General features: G+C 42.0%; 1 protein-coding gene across 2 annotated transcripts; it reads left to right on the top strand.

Annotated features, from left to right (window-relative positions):
* The first annotated feature begins 1,236 nt into the window (after nucleotides 1-1,236).
* USF3 (upstream transcription factor family member 3) lies at nucleotides 1,237-18,979 on the top strand. Of its 2 annotated transcripts, none has more exons than XM_056559948.1 (7): nucleotides 1,237-1,396; nucleotides 3,138-3,251; nucleotides 4,184-4,252; nucleotides 4,533-4,561; nucleotides 6,938-7,020; nucleotides 9,669-9,765; nucleotides 10,235-18,979. In XM_056559948.1, the coding sequence occupies exons 3-7, from the start codon at nucleotides 4,206-4,208 to the stop codon at nucleotides 16,447-16,449; spliced, it is 6,471 nt and encodes a 2,156-aa protein (XP_056415923.1). In that variant the 5' UTR covers nucleotides 1,237-1,396; nucleotides 3,138-3,251; nucleotides 4,184-4,205; the 3' UTR covers nucleotides 16,450-18,979. The 2 variants fall into 2 exon arrangements, with proteins under 2 accessions (XP_056415923.1, XP_056415925.1); XM_056559950.1 differs by lacking the exon at nucleotides 1,237-1,396 and adding an exon at nucleotides 1,456-1,563.
* Nucleotides 18,980-19,180: the final 201 nt, after the last annotated feature.

The raw sequence follows: 19,180 nt of genomic DNA on the forward strand, positions 1-19,180 counted from the left end.
AGGCCATGTTTCTCCACAGAGATCTGGATCCATCTGACCAGGACATGTTTCTCTATAGAGATCTGGATCCATCTGACCAGGCCATGTTTCTTCACAGATCTGGATCCATCTGACCAGGACATGTTTCTCTATAGAGATCTGGATCCATCTGACCAGACCATGTTTCTCTATAGAGATCTGGATCCATCTGACCAGGACATGTTTCTTTATAGAGATCTGGATCCATCTGACCAGGTCATGTTTCTCTATAGAGATCTGGATCCATCTGACCAGGTCATGTTTCTCTATAGAGATCTGGATCCATCTGACCAGGACATGTTTCTATAGAGATCTGGATCCATCTGACCAGGACATGTTTCTTTATAGAGATCTGGATCCATCTGGCCAGGACATGTTTCTCTATAGAGATCTGGATCCATCTGACCAGGTCATGTTTCTCCATAGAGATCTGGATCCATCTGATCAGGACATGTTTCTCCATAGAGATCTGGATCCATCTGACCAGGACATGTTTCTCTATAGAGATCTGGATCCATCTGACCAGGATATGTTTCTCCATTGCTCAGTAATACAGTTATCACTCATTTTCAGTGGTCTCCAAACTATGGTCCTCTAGATGTTGCAAAACTACAATTACCAGCATGCCTGGACAGCCGTTAAAGTTTTGCAACTCCTGACCACTGCTCTTCTTTGGAGACCAACCTGTGGCTGTGGCAAAACTACAATTCCCAGCATGCCCAGACAGCCAAAGGTTAACCTGTCGCTCTATGGGTGTTTCAGAACTACAACTCCCACCATGATCTGAAAGCCTGTAACTGCTGGGACATGATGGGGGTCCATCTAGTAAGATGCTAGTAAGATGTAGTTGCTAGTAATTTCTCAGTATGTGACTATATTTTAAAACAGGAGTCACTACAAGTCCCAGCAATGCTACTAGAAATGCTGGGAGTTGTAGTACCATAACAGCTGGACAGCCACAGGTTCCTAACATCACCTCCTCCATGTGCAGATTAACAGATAAAACTGCTGGCCCTTTAAGAGTTACCCCGCCCCCTTTTATCCTATTGGATGACTTGATTGTCAATCAAAACGCAGCAAACCAAAACACTTCCTCGACTTTGCAACCTATGCGCCGTCCTTATTTTCCGTCGTCCAGTAGCCCCGCCTCCCGAACTCATTCCTAACGTTCATTAGTCAAAACGAATGTCTCTCTTAAGAACTGCGCGCCTATTGGCTGATGGCCGCAAAGGCAGGGCAGTGATTGGCTGCGGCGCTGGAAGTGCTCGGATCTCGGTGCTGGCTTCGGGTTAGGTTGGCTGGCGGGGTTGTTTCGGGGGGGTCTGGAGGCCCCACCGGGGACCGGCCCGGGGGGTGAGGACGTGCAGCGGGATCTCAGGTGTGTATACCCGACCTCCGGGGGGCGCTGTGGGGAAGAACGACGGGAACGGACGGGGGTCTGCTGATCTGCATGGGGGGTGGGGAAGGGGAATCAATAGTCATGTGACAGTAGGACCCCCAAATCTTACTGACCACAAGGGAAGGGTTAATCTTATTACTACAGAGGTGTGAGGAGATGACAGGAGATTATTGTTATTATTATTATTATTATTATTATACAGGTATAGGGTATGAGGAGATATGACAGGAGGTTATTATTATTATTATACAGGTATAGGGTATGAGGAGATATGACAGGAGGTTATTATTATTATTATACAGGTATAGGGTATGAGGAGATATGACAGGAGGTTATTATTATTATTATTATTATACAGGTATAGGGTATGAGGAGATATGACAGGAGGTTATTATTATTATTATTATTATTATTATTATTATTATTATACAGGTATAGGGTATGAGGGGATATGACAGGAGGTTATTATTATTATTATACAGGTATAGGGTATGAGGGGATATGACAGGAGGTTATTATTATTATTATACAGGTATAGGGTATGAGGGGATATGACAGGAGATTATTATTATTATTATTTCCCAAGTATGAGGAGATATGATAGGAGTATTGTATGTATTTTTTGCTAAGTTTGTACCTTATTATTGAACTTTATGCTTTCTTGTGTGTTATCTCTCTCTTTCTTGTGCGCATATTTATATATATATATATATATATATATATATATATATATATATATAAAAAATTGTATCTGGTTTCATTGACCTTTGCTCCTCCTTTACAGCACGATATTTCAGGAGTTGGCGTCACCCCGTTAGATCAGTGATCAGAAGTGCGCTTGTGCTTAATACACCTCGGTGTCTGTCGGTTTTGTCGCCCGCTGATGTGATGTCTTATAATTTTAACATATATTAAAGGAGTACTCCGGCGCGCACTTTTTTCCTTTTATCCCTCCTGGCTGCAAAATAAAAGAAAACACACTTTTTCTTACCTACCAACGAGCCCCCTGAGCTCTGGTACAGGTGTTCGGTCCTCGGGCTGTATTCTTCTTACTTCCTGTTAGCCCGGCACGTCACATGGAGCTTCAGCCTATCACCATCCGCAGCGATGTCCCGCCTCGGCCCTGTGATAGGCTGAAGCTCCGTGTGACGTGCCGGGCTAACAGGAAGTAAGAAGAATACAGCCCGAGGACCGAACACCTGTACCGGAGCTCCGGGGGCTCGTTGGCAGGTAAGAGAAAGTGTGTTTTCTTTTATTTTGCAGCCCGGACGGGATAAAAGGAAAAAAGTGCGCGCCGGAGTACTCCTTTAATTCCAGTTCCTTTCATTTTCAAAAACAATTTTGAATGTCGTAGGGACATAGTAAAAGTTTTTATCTATCTCTCAGGATCTGAAAGTTCAGACCCCGACTGATGGCTTGAATGATCCGGGAACGTAGACTTAGCATGTTCTCTCCTGGCTCTGTGTCACATGACCTGGACGGACTTATAATGTAAGGCTATGGGGCCGTCTAGATCTTATAGACAGGGGGCAGGGAATTGGGCGGCAGCATCGCTTTCTCCTCACTTGTTTTCATCATTGGTCCAACTTATCCACCAACCAATCGTTCAGCTATGAAAATAACTGAGAACTATTCTGATAATCCATTAGTTGTCCCGGCCCTAGTGTCGATGACCGTCTTCCTTCTGGAGATGACTAACATGTCAGTTCTTTCTTCTTAGTACCAGTAGAATGAGGAATGAGAAGAATAATCGTCTACAAGAACCAGGAGGTAACGGAGATGAGGACGGTGAAGCCAGAGTGAGACCACAATACATCCAGGTCTAACTGTGGAGGTGAGGACCTGTATTATACTCCACAGCTGTACTCACTATTCTGCTGGTGAGATCACTGTGTACATACATTACATTACTTATCCTGTACTGATCCTGAGTTATATCCTGTATTATACCCCAGAGCTGTACTCACTATTCTGCTGGTGAGGTCACTGTGTACATACATTACATTACTTATCCTGTACTGATCCTGAGTTATATCCTGTATTATACTCCAGAGCTGTACTCCCTATTCTGCTGGTGAGGTCACTGTGTACATACATTACATTACTTATCCTGTACTGATCCTGAGTTATATCCTGTATTATACTCCAGAGCTGTACTCACTATTCTGCTGGTGGGGTCACTGTGTACATACATTACATTACTTATCCTGTACTGATCCTGAGTTATATCCTGTATTATACTCCAGAGCTGTACTCACTATTCTGCTGGTGAGGTCACTGTGTACATACATTACATCACTTATCCTGTACTGATCCTGAGTTATATTCTGTATTATACTCCAGAGCTGTACTCACTATTCTGCTGGTGAGGTCACTGTGTACATACATTACATCACTTATCCTGTACTGATCCTGAGTTATATCCTGTATTATACTCCAGAGCTGTACTCACTATTCTGCTGGTGAGATCACTGTGTACATACATTACATTACTTATCCTGTACTGATCCTGAGTAATATCCTGTATTATACTCCAGAGCAGCACTCACTATTCTGCTGGTGGGGTCACTGTGTACATACATTACATTACTTATCCTGTACTGATCCTGAGTTATATCCTGTATTATACTCCAGAGCTGTACTCACTATTCTGCTGGTGAGGTCACTGTGTACATACACGACATTACTTATCCTGTACTGATCCTGAGTCACCCTGAGTTTTACTATGTGATAATGATATTTCCCCTTTTTCCTCTCATTCTGCAGTGACCAGTCCTTGTATGTAAGCATGCCGGAGATGACTCAGAATGCAAGTCCTACCAAATCCAAGCATAGGTATGAGCGCCCTCAAATGGAGGAAATGGGTATGGCAGTGCATATGGTGAATGGTAGAGACTTCTGTTAGGTCCAGCACTTACAGTAATACTACAATATAATGATCTTCAGCCTATGGGTTTTCCAGCTATTACAAAACTATAAGCCTGCTGGAGTTTAGTAGCAGCTAGAGTGCCGCAGTTTGCAGATCACTGCGCAGAGCGCAATTGTATTTAAAGGAATATATTATATGATTTTATATACATTTCTCATATGTATTTATTCTTCCTTCTTGCTCTAGGAAGAAAAACAGAGAGAGTCACAATGAGGGTAAGAGAGTTTTTCCCAATTCAATTTTTTGAACAGGAAGTGCAGCCATATTGGTTGTCAGCTGCGTTTTGGCTTCTTATAAAGCAGCCACTTTATCCATAGGTCGTTGTTTACTAACCAGTGTGCCTCAAGCTGTTGCAAAACTACGACTCCCAGCATGCTTGGATAGTCTTTGGCTCCCTCTCCGTTGATTACAATGCAATCAGGCGTTGGCCATGGCCAAGCCCCCTCAATGCAAGTCTATGGGAGGGTGGGTGACCCATTGAGGGGACGGTGATGTCAAGAGCCTCTGGCCCCACATCGCCAATCATCCGGCATGGAGCGAAATTCGCTTCGTGCACTGGATGACTGGGGTGCCGCAGGGCTGGGCTGAATTGACCTGAGAAACCATCTATTTCTGGGATCTTGCGACAATTTTGCAACATTCACACTTAGTAAATCAGTGACCATTGCATAAAGTGCCCTAAATGGGTAAAAAAATCATGGAAGCAATTGTCGCACAAAAATTTGCACGGACCCATTGTGCAACATGTTGTGTGGCAAACATAGAGAAAAAAGCATTTTAAAAACGTTTCTAAAGGTCTTGATAAATTCCCCCCAGTGTGTGTACTAAAAATTCTGAATTTGAGGCCTTTTTGGCCCCTAAATGGACACTGTCAGTTATAAAAATAATAATAATAATTTAAAATTAAAAAATGGACATGTCCTAGAGATGTCAAAAGTTTTGATCAGTCCATATCTCAGTGCTGAGACCCCCACAGATCAGTAGAATGAACTGAGATAAAAGTTGTAATACCACACTCAACCTGGGGACAGACGTGGAGCTGTTTGTGAAATAAATTAGCTGTTTTTCTATTCCTGGATAACTCCTTTAACCCCTTAAGGACTCAGCCCATTTTCACCTTAAAGATGCAACCAATTTTATTTTTTGCGTTTTAGCTTTTTCCTCCTCGCCTTCTAAAATCCATAATTCTTTTATATTTCCATTCCCAGACCCATATGAGGGCTTGTTTTTTTGCGTGACCAGTTGTACTTTGGAATGTCATCACTCATTTTACCCTAAAATGTATGGTAAACCCCCCAAAAATTTGCAAATTTTGGGGGGTTTCGTTTTCACACTTTACAATTTACAGTAAAAAATACATGTTTTATTTTTTCTCTGGGTCAATACGATTAAAATGCTACCCATGATTATATACTTTTCTATAACTGTACCGCTTAAAAAAAATGGCTACATACATTTCTATTGTACTGCTTTTTAAAAAATCTCAAACTTTTTTTTTACAAAATCAGTTTGTTTAAAATTGGGCTATTTTGGCCATTTATTTCTTATTTTTCAATATTCAGGGATGTGTGAGGGCTCATTTTTGCACCATAATCTGTAGTTTGTATTGGTACCAGATTTGCGTAAATGTGACTTTTTTGATCGCTTTTTATAAAAAATTTTTTGCAGTTTGATGTGACAAAAAAAGCTGATAAATTTTTTATTTTTTAACGTTTACGCTGTGCGCCATAGGGATCATTAACATTATTTTTTTTATAGTTTGGACATTTACGCACGCAACGATACCAAATTTGTTTATTATTTTTCGTTTTTTTATGCTTTTATGTACTAATATGGGGGAAAAGGGTGATTTAAAACTATTGGGGTAGGGTATTTTTTCCCTTTTTTTATTTTTTATTTTTTTACATTTATTTTACACTTTTTAGTCCCCATAGGGCATAGCACTGATCAGTATCAACGGTGATCTTCTGTTCTGGTCTGCTGGAAGGCAGATCAGTGCAGAAGACCCCGGAATACAGACGGAGGCAGGTGAGGGGACCTCCGTCCGCCATCTTGCCTGATCTGATCCCTGCAGCAGTGCCGCGGGCGATCAGATCAGCCATTATAAGTACCGCACAGCCGCAGATACCGTGTTTTATATTGATCACGGCACCTGAGGAGTTAATGGCAGACATCAGCGCGATCGCTGATGTCCTCCATTACCGGCGGGTCCGCAGCTGCTGACAGTCACCGGGACCTGCCGGGAAGGAAACGAGCGCATCTCCTGCACTCGCATCACAGCCGCGCCATAAATGTACTGCGCTGTGTGCCAAGAGGTGCCATGCAGCGCCGTACATTTACAGCGCATGTCCTTAAGGAGTTAATGTTTTTTTATATTTTTTTATTTTGTTAGGCCTCTGGTTGTCTTAGCCCCATAAAGGGGTCTTGTGTTGACAAAGGTAGTTACCTCCTCTGATCCCTCAGGTCATATGGTCGCTATTCACCATATCATCTTAAGGGGTTAAATGGCTGTGATCTGAGTTTGTTTTCCAAACCCTTCTCTTTGAGTAATTTTTTTTGTCTTTTTCTTTCCTTTTTTACCTTTCTTTTAGTGGAGAGACATAGGAAGAAGAAAATAAACTCTGGGATCAATCGGATCGGGGACCTCATCCCCTGCTCTCCAGCACTTAAGCAGGTAATGCGGCTTTAATAGAGTCTTGATTATTTACCATTCAGATAGACAATGGGGATCTTAAATGGGTTTTCCCAAAAATAAAATTGAGTCCCTTGCTCCCTCAGTCAGTGGAGCGGCAGTGTGCATTCACTGGCTTCGAAGATAGCCAAAGAATAGAAAAACAGATAACTTTTTCCAAAAACAGCAGCACTCGTGTCTTCAGGTTGTGTGTGGTATTACAATTTCACATTAATGGAACTGAGCTGCAATACCACACACAACCTGAGGTTAGGGGTGGTGCTATTTGTTAGAAGAAATCAGCTCTGTACATAACCCAGCAAACTTAAATTTTATTTTTCGCTTATGTTTTTTTTTTTCTCCTCACCTTCTAAGACCATAACTGTTTTATTTAATCCACTGACAACATTGTATTAGGGTTTTTTTTTTGGGTTACAAGTTGTACTTTTTATTGGCGCATTTTTTTTTATCATAAAATGTATTAAGGAGCCAGAAAAAATATATATGTAAGCCAAAATTTAAAAAATATGAAATTGCCCAATTTTGTGGGGCAATAATTTAACAATACGGTCAATCTGGCATGCTGACTTTATTCTATGGGTCAGTACAATTCCAATGATACCAAACTTGGATTATTTTTGTTTTGTTTTATGGTAAAAAAGAAAAAATATCTAGAAAACTTGAAAAAGCAAAAAAATAAATGTTTATTGCCAAGTTCTGACCCCTATAATTTTTTTATTTTTCCACCTATGGAGCTGAATTAGGGTTTATATTTTTGGGCCATGATCTCTAGTTTTTAACGGTACCACTATTGCGTATATGGGAGTTTTTTGATCACTTTTTATTATGTTTTTTTCTGGGATGTGATGTGAAGAAAAATCATCAATTTTTTTTTTTTTTTTGCATTTACGCTGTTCACCGTGCAGGATCAGGAATATATTAATTTTATAGTTCGGACAATTGTGCATGTGGCGATGTGAAATAGGTCTGTTAATACATTTTTTTCAGTGCTTTTGATTTAAAAAAAAATAAAAAATAAATAAATATAAAAAGGCTAAAGGGGGGTGATTTACATGTTTATTGAAGGGGAGGGGGGTTATATTTTTTAAAAATAATTTTTAACTTTTTTACACATTTTTCATATTATAAGCCCTCATTGAATGGCTTACATAGATCAATGTTATGCTATTGCATTACATTGATTTTTTTTTCAGCGCCTGATTGGCAAGGGCTGCCTAAGGCAATGAGCACCAGAAAGAACGGGAAACACAGCAACCCATCAGCAGCCCACGGTAACGTTGCGGAGGTGCCGATGGATACCAGAGATTACCAACATTTATTGTTTAATTGCTATAGGCTCAAGTCCTGCAGGAACGCATGGGAAATTAGTTCCTGCACTTCTTCCACATCGTTCCCATTAGAAGGAGTTCTGCAGGACCAGCCCTTAAGGGAAAATCTTGACTGGGTTCCCACACTTTATTTTTTATTTTTTTTCCATTTTTTCCAGGACTTGACCTCTGCATTTAACCATTTTAAATTATTGACATCGGAGCCAGCTCTGATGATCCGTCATTACCGGAAGAGGTCAGCTGCTGATAGGGGGCATCTGCCGGTTATGACGTGGGGCTGACTCGCGGGCCCGAGCCATATTCCCCTTACCCGCCACATGACCATACATGTATGTCATGGGTCGGTAAGGGGTTAAGATCCTTGAAAAAAAAATATATAGTGATTGGTCTTACCCTCTTCCTTTACCATTGATCATCTTGGAAGCTATCGGCATGTCCATGGTTTCCCAGCCGGCATGTCCAGTGTCTATGGTATTATTCAGTATCTGTTGTAGTCAAACTGGCAGCATTGTAATACGTGGTCCTGACACGTCCTTTGAGAAAGGGCCACTTCTTTTTACATTGATTCTTTACTGTAACAGCCCCCCCCCCCCCCATCCTGATGAAGTCCTTTGGTTGTGGAATAAAGCCCCCCTTAGTATTTAGAGGCTGACTAGGTTTATAAAATTCTTTGGTCCCTGGTTAAAAAGCTTTTTCCACAGACTGGATAGACCATGAATGTAAAAATTCCAGAAGACCCCTTTGAAATTATAAATATATAAGATGTGTGTGTATGCAAAGCAGCTCATCACACCACTTTCTCAGATAGCATGCCCTAAGATCAGCTCTGGCTCCAGCTACGAAGTAGCTGGAGCCAGAGCTGATCTTAGGGCATGCTACCTGAGAAGGTGGTGTGATGAGCTGCTTTGCATATTCCTTACCCAAAAAGCCTGCGGAGTGCTAATGGTCTTTTTGAATCTCTGTTCTACACCGGAAGCTGTGCTCCGTCCCCAAGGAGAATACTTGAGAGAGAGAGATATATATATATTATTATTATTATTATTTTATTTTAATATTATTTTATTATTATTATTTTATTATTTTATTATTATTATTTTATTATTATTATTATTATTATTATTTTATTATTATTATTATTATTGTTGTTATTTTATTATTATTGTTATTTTATTATTATTATTATTATTATTGTTATTTTATTATTATTATTATTATTATTATTATTTTATTATTATTATTATTATTATTTTATTATTATTATTATTATTATAATTTTTTTTTTTTCCTTTTTATCTGGTTCAGAGCAAAAATATGATTCTGGAACAGGCATTCAAGTACATCACAGAACTGAAGCGTCAGAACGATGAGCTGCTACTAAACGGAGGGAACAAGGAGCAAGGTGAGGCAGATATAAGCTGGGGTTACAAAGAAAAACGATTCCGATGGGTTATGATTAAAGCCTTCATCTAGTCATGGCTTGAGCGGCAGGATATGTGTTTAAATTTTCGCATTTACTGCTAATTTGCATATTCAGACGAACGGAGCAACGGATCCAGGCACTGTAAGCATAGTTTTTCTCAGCGTCACCCGCACTACCAGGCAGTACCACTGGTTTGTGTGGGTGACTATTCTGACAGTTTATCTTTAAGCTTATCCTTCTGCTGAACCATGACTGGATGTACAATTTATGGTCTATTCACACGTACAGTATTCTGCACAGATTTGATGCGCAGGATTTTCTACTGCAGATTACAATGTAAACTGAATGACTGAACACACCTAGAAATCCTGCGCATCAAATCTGCACAGAATTCTGTACGTTTGAATAGACCCTTAAACAACGTAACAAATTTTGCCTTGTTTTACAGCCACTGAAATCAAAAAACTGAGAAGAGAGCTGGCAGAGATCCAAAAGGAAAACGCTCGGTACATAGAATTATTGAAGAGCAATGACATCTGCTTATACGATGACCCGACGCTGAATTGGAAAGGAAATGCAAAAAACTCGAAGGCTTCACTGATCGCTCCTGCCGACCAAGCTCCGAAACTTCCTCTCTGCCTAAACAGTAACCAACTGGGTTCTTCTAATCAAGGCACCACCATGCATGGCATCACCTTTAACATAGGTCATAACCTCCAAAAGCAAACGGCCAACGTTGTGCCAGTTCAGAGAGCATGCAACCTGGTGACGCCAATCACCATTGCTGGGGTGTACCCTTTGGACAAAACATTGCAACAAAATTCAGCAATGTCAACCACTGCAGGTCATGTTGAATCAAGTCTTCCTGTGACCACAACACAGAGCACAGTAAACCTCATCCTGTCCAAGGGCACAGAAGCCGTACATACTCCAAGCAGCTCTGCCAGTTCATTACCTCTTATGACTAGTACAGTGGGTACCATGACATATTCTTCCCAAGAAGGAAATGGTGCAAAATGTTCTATCGGGCAAATTGTTGACACAGTGCCCAAGACTGTTGTATCCATTAGCAGCAGTCTCCCATCACAAGTATCGCAAGCCAACGTGCCTGGAATAAATGTGCAGGCGTCTTCAGATGCTCATGAGAACACGTCTGGAGCTCAGCAATGTGTTGAATTTGGAAAGGTTGTAGAGAGAGAAAGTTTACCCATCGTTGATATTGGATCGAGCTTGGGGATTGCCATGAATCTGAGAGAAATAAATTCATCTGTAGATGTTCAGGCAGGTTCCAGTGTGTCCGTGCTGCCTGCGTCTTCTCTGGAGAACAGCTGGTCGCTGTCCTCTGCATTACCGGATCTGAAAAGTGTTGGGAGTCTGTCTCGAATCCCATCGGATGGAAATACTCAAACGACATGGACTACGTTGCAGCTTGCTGGAAACACCGTGCAGCCATTGAGTCAGTCCTCTGTTATTACTACAGCACTGAGCGAACAGCCAACCGCCTCCAAAGATACCTTGAATACCCGGCCAGTTACAACTTGCATAAACCTGAGCAATGTGGCCTCCTCTGAAGTCAAGCCTGTGGAGCAAGTAATGGTCAAAATGCCTTCTTGTCAGCCTGTACAAGTTCAGTCGCTCATAAGCCAGCCACAGCCACAAAGCACAAATATCCTTCCCCTTCATCCACCTGTGCAGGTAATACAGGTGGCTCAGCCATTTGGTTCTGCAATAAATCCATCACCAGCCAACCAGAACATTATATTACTTCAACCACCAGCACCTGCACCTCGCCCGCCTGTTCCTAAAGCCCCTGTGGGGCAGCAAATAGTTATAATCCAAGCGACCCCTAACCAAAACACACTCCCTATTATGACAGCTCAGCCAACCCCGTCTGTGGTTATGCCCATCAATGCAACCAATCCAGTCATATGCCCTTCAAACCCTGTACAAGGCACAGTAATACCACAGACATTTGGTGGTAAGCACCTTGTTCATATATTGCCCAGGCCTACCCCTGTTCAGCCATCTAGCACCACACAGCAAGTGCCTGTGTCCACAGCTGCACCAAACCAGCAGCCACCAACCATTTCCCTCAATGGACAATTATTTGCACTGCAGCCCATGAATCCTTCAGCTGGATCCTCCAACCAATCCCCTATGCAAATTATCCAGCCAACGACTAATGAAGATCCTAACACAAATGTAGCGCTTAACACCTTTGGTGCTTTGGCCAACCTCAGTCAGAACATATCTCAGATGGCGGGTCAGAATTGCCTGCAGTTAACTCTCAACCCCCCTGCACCAGCTACTGTAAGCTCCAGCACCATACCAGGCAACTGTGTTTCCATGTCTGGATCCAACATGACGCCCACAGTTGCTGACACATCTTCTGCTTCATCTGTAACAACCAAACCTTTATTGGTGAAATCTGTAAGTGCTACGCCAGCTAATGCAAAGCCAAAAAAGACAATCAAGAAACCTACAGCAAAAAAAGGAGCCAAAAAGGATTCCACTGCAACAAGTAAACCAGATTCATCTTGTCCAGAAGCTCTGAAAACTCAGACCAATAAGGACCCTCAGAATGAGAAGGAGAAAGTCACTGTCTTGGCACCGCATTCAACCACAGAGGAGAAGGCAGATGTGGCAGTAGCTCAGTCCATAGAAAATGTAATAAATAGTAAAACTGGTGAAGTCCTAAATTGTGAAACCTCAGAAGGCGAAGCAGCAACATCAGAACAAAGACGTGATGAGCGATTGCCGAGACAAGACTCTTCTGTAACCCAGAACGAGCCCAGGCAGACTACAGAACCAGAGTGTTTTAAGGGGCTTGTAGAAACCAGCAGTCATCCTGTGAATAGGGAGACCCTTCAAGAGGCTCTCGTCACAGAGGTTTCTCAAGAGTCCAATGAATTGACCACTGGTAAAAATTCAGACCCAGCTGCAGCTTCCAGACCTTGCCAAGTAGAAGACTCTTCAACTCTAACTGCTGCTGACTTGTTGGAAGCACAGATATTGACCGATGACCCAAGCGAGAAATCATTCCCTTTAAAGGGAGACTCGAAGGATCTGGACAGTCACAGAACATTGTTCAGAAAAGTACAAGCAAAAGAGCCTACGTCAGTGAGTGAAACAAGCCCAGAACCTATTATTACCAACCCCACTGTTCACATTGCACCAAACCAGACCAATATCTCTGAGCAAGACAGTGGTAGCAACTCATCTGCCATCAGTCGACAGACTGACTCCCCCTTGTCCAGTAGTTCTGCTAGTAGCCGTAATTTCTCAGTGGCCTCCATGTTGCCAGATACCAACCGAGATGATGTGGTCAGCGGTGGGGCATCATTAGGGCCACCATTTAATGGGTGTGGATTTTCTGAGCACAATGATATAGTTGCAGTTGCCGCAAGAGTTATTTTTGACCAGGAAACTCTTTCGAAAGGAAGATCGAGGGTACAGGCAGAAGTTATAGACTCTGTTCCCAGGAATTCCGAAGCAGAAATGTTGCCTCCAGACTGTCGACTCCCTTTCAAGCCCCACATGGCCAAAGAAAACATTTCTCGACTTCCGCCTTCATCCAATTCTTTCAGTGCTCTGGACAGTAGCGCCCATCCTTGTGTCGATCATTTGGTAACTGAGAAAAGTAACTGTTCAGTTGTGAATTCCACCAGCCTGTCATTACACATTTCCACTTCTCAATCACAGAGTGTCACGAGTTTGAGCATAAATAATTTAATACGCTCTGGCGGTGTTAACCATTCGGGGAACTGTGCAGGTGCGTTGCCGACCTCTGAACACATGTCTATGCCGCCGTCCACCAATCCTTCTGTGTCCTCCAGCACTTACGACAGTCAGACAGAGGTTACGACTGTTCTGTCGGACTATGCACATGAACAGCTACATTCGATGAGTTCAGCTGTTATGCAGGTGTCTCAGACTACGGTGCCCCAGCTAAAACAAACGCTAGATGGAAGAAAAGAGTCAAACAAACGTTCGGCTCATGAGGATGGGTTACTTTCTGCTGCCAAGAGACAAAAACAGTGTCAAACTCCTATTAGGCTTGAACGATTGCAGCCCTCAGACAGTGTTGGAGAGACCAATGAAGTATTGGTTAGCCATGTTTCGTCCAACTCCTCTTCATCATCAATATCTGTATCTAGTAGTGTCCAAAGCCACAGTGAGGGACTTTCTAATCTGTTCACTCCAAATAATAACTTTGTAAACTCGACTCTAAGACAAACTGATCTACGTTGCAGTTCACAGCCTTCTATATCCGAACAGAGTCATATGGGGAACCAACACCTTCAACCTTTGCAGTCAAACCAACATCAGATACCACTTCATAGTAACAATCCGTACTTAAAGCAACAGCAGCAACAAGCAGGACATTTGCGTGACCATCACCACTTGTATCAGCAGCAGCAGCAACAAGTCCCACACGTGGAACGCTCCATCCGCTCTCAGTCTCATAACATTCAGCAACAAAGAATGATACAGCAGGATGTTCAGATGCAAAAGAAACAGAACGCTGTCCAAGGTGCTCAGGCCGCACGACTGTCTCTTCATCAGAAACATCTCACAGAGCAGAATCGGCATAAGAGCGGTCAACCCAATCATCAGCAGCTCCAGCAGCAGCAGATCTCCTCTCATTTTGGAAGCGCACAAGCAGAGAAAACATGTGAGAATAATGCACCCTCCCGGGGTCTCCATGTAACCCACCCACAAGGCCATGTGAGTCAGGATATACTTCATCAACATCAACAGGATATCAGCCGCTCGCAAGGATCTATTGTGTCCTCTGACCACTTATCAGGTCACAGCCAAGTCCAAAGACTTATGACCTCTAGGAGTTTAGAGCAGCAGATGGCTTCCCAAGCTAGTGTTGTTCCCCGGCCTTCAAACATGACGTGTGCACCTCACAGGCAGGAAAGGAACAGAGTTTCCAGTTACTCTGCTGAAGCTTTGATAGGCAAGAGCACTTCCAATTCAGAACAGAGAATTGGAGTGTCAGTCCCAGCTTCGAGGTTATCGGAGCACATCGAAATGCGGAAGTATCTGGACGTATCTAGAAACAAAGTGATACCACCCCATAACCTTCAGGGCCACATGTCCATTGAACATGCCATCAATTCAGAGTCTCAGAGGCTTCCCGACTGTCAGACCTTTAAGTCGGGAAGCCTAAATCAGCAGCAGCCAGCTTCCTTCGAAATTCAGACATCGAGAAACAATGAAGGTGGCACCAATGCCAATATCAGAGGATTGCAGTCACAAGGTTATAGGAGCAGCCAGAATCCTAATTCGGCAATGGATCGGCAAAAGCACCTTCCCTACCAAACAGCCCAAGAAGTGTCCATTGCAAATACCCTTTCCATTCGAGAGAATGAAAATTCTTGTCACCAAAGCTTTATGCAGAGTTTGTTAGCGCCTCATATCGGAGACCAAGTTGTGGCGAGTCAGAGGTCAATATCTAGTCATCAAAGGACGCAGTACAACTCCTCCAGCATTGAGTTCACTTGCCCCCCGACCCGTGAGTCTCTGCACCTCCGGAGTGAAGGACAGAACCGAGAAAGCTGTGACCTGGTGATGGGACAAGTGAACTCTAGGAACAATTCCTTAAATATTCCTTTCTCCAGTTCTTCCTCCTCTGGAGATATCCAGGGCCGGAATACAAGTCCTCACATTTCCATGCAAAAGTCTAATTCTGTCCAACCGTCTGATGGGCAGGCCAAGAACCAACTAAATATACAAGTTTCCATTAACATGCATGGAGTGGTCCATCCACCTATTCCTCATCAGTCTATTTCCCATGGAAATGGAGATCAGAGGCAAACAGTGAGGCAGGCTAATCCCCCAATAGCCCAGCGTTCTAGACATCCCTTACAAGAGGAACCTGATTCCAAAACTCGTCAACCTGAAAGAAACAGATCAGGGAACCAAAGACACAGCAATATGTTCGACTCCACCCTGCCTCACCTCCCACTCGCCGGCCCAGGTAGCATGATTCTTGGCCGTCAGCAGCCCGTTACAGAAAAGAGGGCCGGTATTGTCCGCTTTATGCCTGATGGCCCTCAGGTGTCCACTGACAATCCAACTCCTGACCAACATACACTCACCCAGAATTTCGGCTTCCCATTCATCCCAGAGGGTACAATGAACCCACCGATTAACCCAAATGCATCTTTCATTCCTCCTGTTACGCAGACGGCGGCCACACGGACACCGGCCCTTATACCTGTAGATCCACAGAACACGTTACCTTCTTTTTACCCTCCATATTCACCGGCTCACCCGAGTTTGTCCAATGACCTCACCCTACCTTATTTCTCCAACCAGATGTTTCCTAATCCCAGCACCGAAAAGCCCAACAGCAATAGGTTTGGCTCCATATTGTCCCCGCCGAGGCCTGTCGGCTTCTCACAAGCCACATTCCCTCTACTCCCAGAAATGCCCCCAATGCACATGGCCAACCCCTCGCACTTGTCCAACTTCAACTTGACCTCCCTCTTTCCAGAAATTGCCACGGCTCTCCCTGCTGATGGCTCAGCGGTGTCTCCCTTACTTTCCATTTCGCACCCTTCTGCTTCCGACTCTTCCAAGCAGTCTTCAAACCGTCCAGCACACAATATAAGCCATATATTGGGACACGACTCTAGTTCAGCGGTGTAACGTTCCTCATAATTTGGTTTCTGTGTGCCTTTCCCTTTTTGTGACCAGATCATGTGGATTTCTCCTGTTTTTTTTTTTTCTTAATGTTGGAATGTTTTTGAATTCTTCGAAGTCTCTGTATCTATCAATTGGATTCCATCCACATTTCCATCACCCGTTTCCATCAACATTTCTCTCTTCCGAGTTCCTGGCATTTGATCAGTTTAACCCATAGGTGTTCCACTTTTGTTAACTTAAAGTGGAAAACTTATTATTTTTTTTTATTTTTTTGTTAATGAACTGATGCCAGAAAGTTAAACAGATTTGTAAAAATCTTTACCCTTCCAGTACTTTTTAGCAGCTGTATGCTACAGATTATTTTCTTTTGAATTTTGTTTTTGTCTTGTGTACAGTGCTCTCTGCTGATATCTCTGTCCGTGTCAGGAACTGTCCAGAGCAGCATCGGTTTGCTATGGGGATTTTCTCCTGCTCTGGACAGTTCCTGATATGTGCATCAGGTGTCAGTAAAGAGCACTGTGGACAAGACAAAAAAGAAATTCAAAAGGAAAAGAATTTCCTCTGTAGCATACAACTGCTAAAAAGTACTGGAAGGGTAAAGATTTTTTAATAGAAGTAATTTACAAATCTTTCTGGCACCAGTTGATTAAAAAAAAAAATGTTTTCCATCGGAGTACCCCTTTAATGTTAACACCCTCCAGTTCTGTACATGACGCTGTCTCATTGAAGTCTTGTGTTTTTTTTTTTTTTTTCTTCTTGTTTGTTACTTTGCTTCTATTTTTCTACAACATGTATACTTGTATATTCTTGGATATAACATGGGGACACCCCTGTGTGATGTATCGCCTCATAGTTTGCATATTTCTTTGCCAGAAGCAAGATTTAAAAAAAAAAAAAGAAAAAAGTTTGTAAACTTTGAGAATTAGGTTTTATTTAGATTTTGTTTTTGTTTTTGATCAAAGTTTTGGAAATTGTATTAAGTATATTTTATTTTTTTTTTATCAAAGTTTTCAAAATTGAGTTCTTGTCGTCATTATTTCGAAAATTATCGATTTATAAAATTGATATAAAAAAATATGATCATAATTTCTAAAACTTTGATTTAAAACCATAATAATAATTCTGATCATTTCCAAAACTTATTTCAAAAACTTTGATTAAAAAAATCTTTTTTTTGATGGAATATATGAAATATGACTTAAAGTGTCGGCTGAGTCGGGGACCCCTACAGAACATGACGGGGGTCCCAGCATTCAGTGCCCCCCCCCCCCCCCCCGGTGATTCTGTGGATAGGGGATACGTATCTATGGCTGCAGCTCTTTAAATCTTTTCAGGAAGGATGCTGCAGCTTTTGAATTACAACTCGGAAATTTTTTTATTGAATTTTGACTTTGTTCATCCATGTTCCTATGCAAATGGTGAAAAAATACTCATTTAGAAAAGCTAGGGGTTGAGGGCCACCGTGCAACATGCAAGTAGGGTTTATGTTGGCTTCCTATCGTTTTTTGACAGTTTGCAGTACCCAGACTTCTCTTGTTGGCATCACTGTTGCATTCAATGTAATCCTTCCATTGCCTGAGTTGAGCATCAAAGGTAGAGCCTTAAGCTGTGCATAATCCTATGTAACCTAATGGTCATTGGCCACATGACCCGGCAGCTGTCTTGGTATTTGTGCCAATTTTTGCACATCGTCTACGCTTCCATTTTCAACCTTACTTTTTGTTTTCTCACCGTCATCCATTTTTATCTGGTCCCAACACTCTTCTCATGTCTATTCGAAATACAGATTTAAGCGATAAGTAGCAAAATATTTTTAGTTAAGGGGGTGTCTAATATGAGTTCACATGTGATGTCATCACTGTTGGGTGATGTCACAGGCTTTTGGTTTTCTGTATGGGAAAAGTGTTTCGGAAGTGGAATAAAAACACCTTCACGGGCCACGTACGCCGACACGTTTGTATGTAGGGAATAAAGGGACTCTATTTTGAAAATTCAGATTTCAGTGTAATTAGGGGCGGGGCCATCACACCATGGAGAACCCAGCCTTATAGGTCATGCAATTGATTTGCACTCCATAGTAACCTCAAAGCATTGGTCTCTAAACTGTGGACCTCCTGATGTTGCAAAACTACAACAAGTTGTAGTATTGCAACAGACTTAGGCCCTATAGCCCCACCTCCACATTTCATTGTATGTATTATACTGTACATATGTAGATTTCCAAGGAGCTCGGCCTTCCTTGCCCGCGTCTCCGCTGTACATGTTGTGTATAGTTCTTTATACTTTTTTGGAAATTTTAAGATGATGGCAGCCAATTCAATTTCAGAATTACATTTTTTTCTGTTTCGCCAGTGGGTTAGGGGACAACTCGATATTTGTTCTTTTTTTTTTTTCTATTGCTTCTTTGGTACTTGGCAAATCTCATGGTACTCTTTTTTTTTTTTTTATCTTATTTCCGATGATTTCTATTTAATGTACGACTCCAGTTGTAATAATTCTTTGTAAAGAACTGAACATATTTTATTAGTAAAAATAAAAGTTCTCACAGCCTCTCGTGGTCTCTGGAGCATCAGTTGTGTAATACGAAAACTTGTGTGTGTGTGTATATATATATATATATATATATATATATATATATATATATATATATATATATATATATATATATATATATATATTATAAAGATAAAAAGAAAAAAGACCGGTGCGCACCTCGTGCAGGTAAACCCAGGAT

The sequence above is a fragment of the Hyla sarda genome, chromosome 2, assembly GCF_029499605.1.
Source record: "Hyla sarda isolate aHylSar1 chromosome 2, aHylSar1.hap1, whole genome shotgun sequence".
Classification (NCBI taxonomy): Eukaryota; Metazoa; Chordata; class Amphibia; order Anura; family Hylidae; genus Hyla; species Hyla sarda.

Coding starts and splice junctions, on each gene's coding strand:
- USF3 (XM_056559948.1), top strand. CDS start 4,206: ATGCCGGAGATGACTCAGAATGCAAGTCCTACCAAATCCAAGCATAG. Junction 4,562..6,937: donor CAGAGAGAGTCACAATGAGG/GTAAGAGAGTTT, acceptor CCTTTCTTTTAG/TGGAGAGACATAGGAAGAAG. Junction 7,021..9,668: donor GCTCTCCAGCACTTAAGCAG/GTAATGCGGCTT, acceptor TATCTGGTTCAG/AGCAAAAATATGATTCTGGA.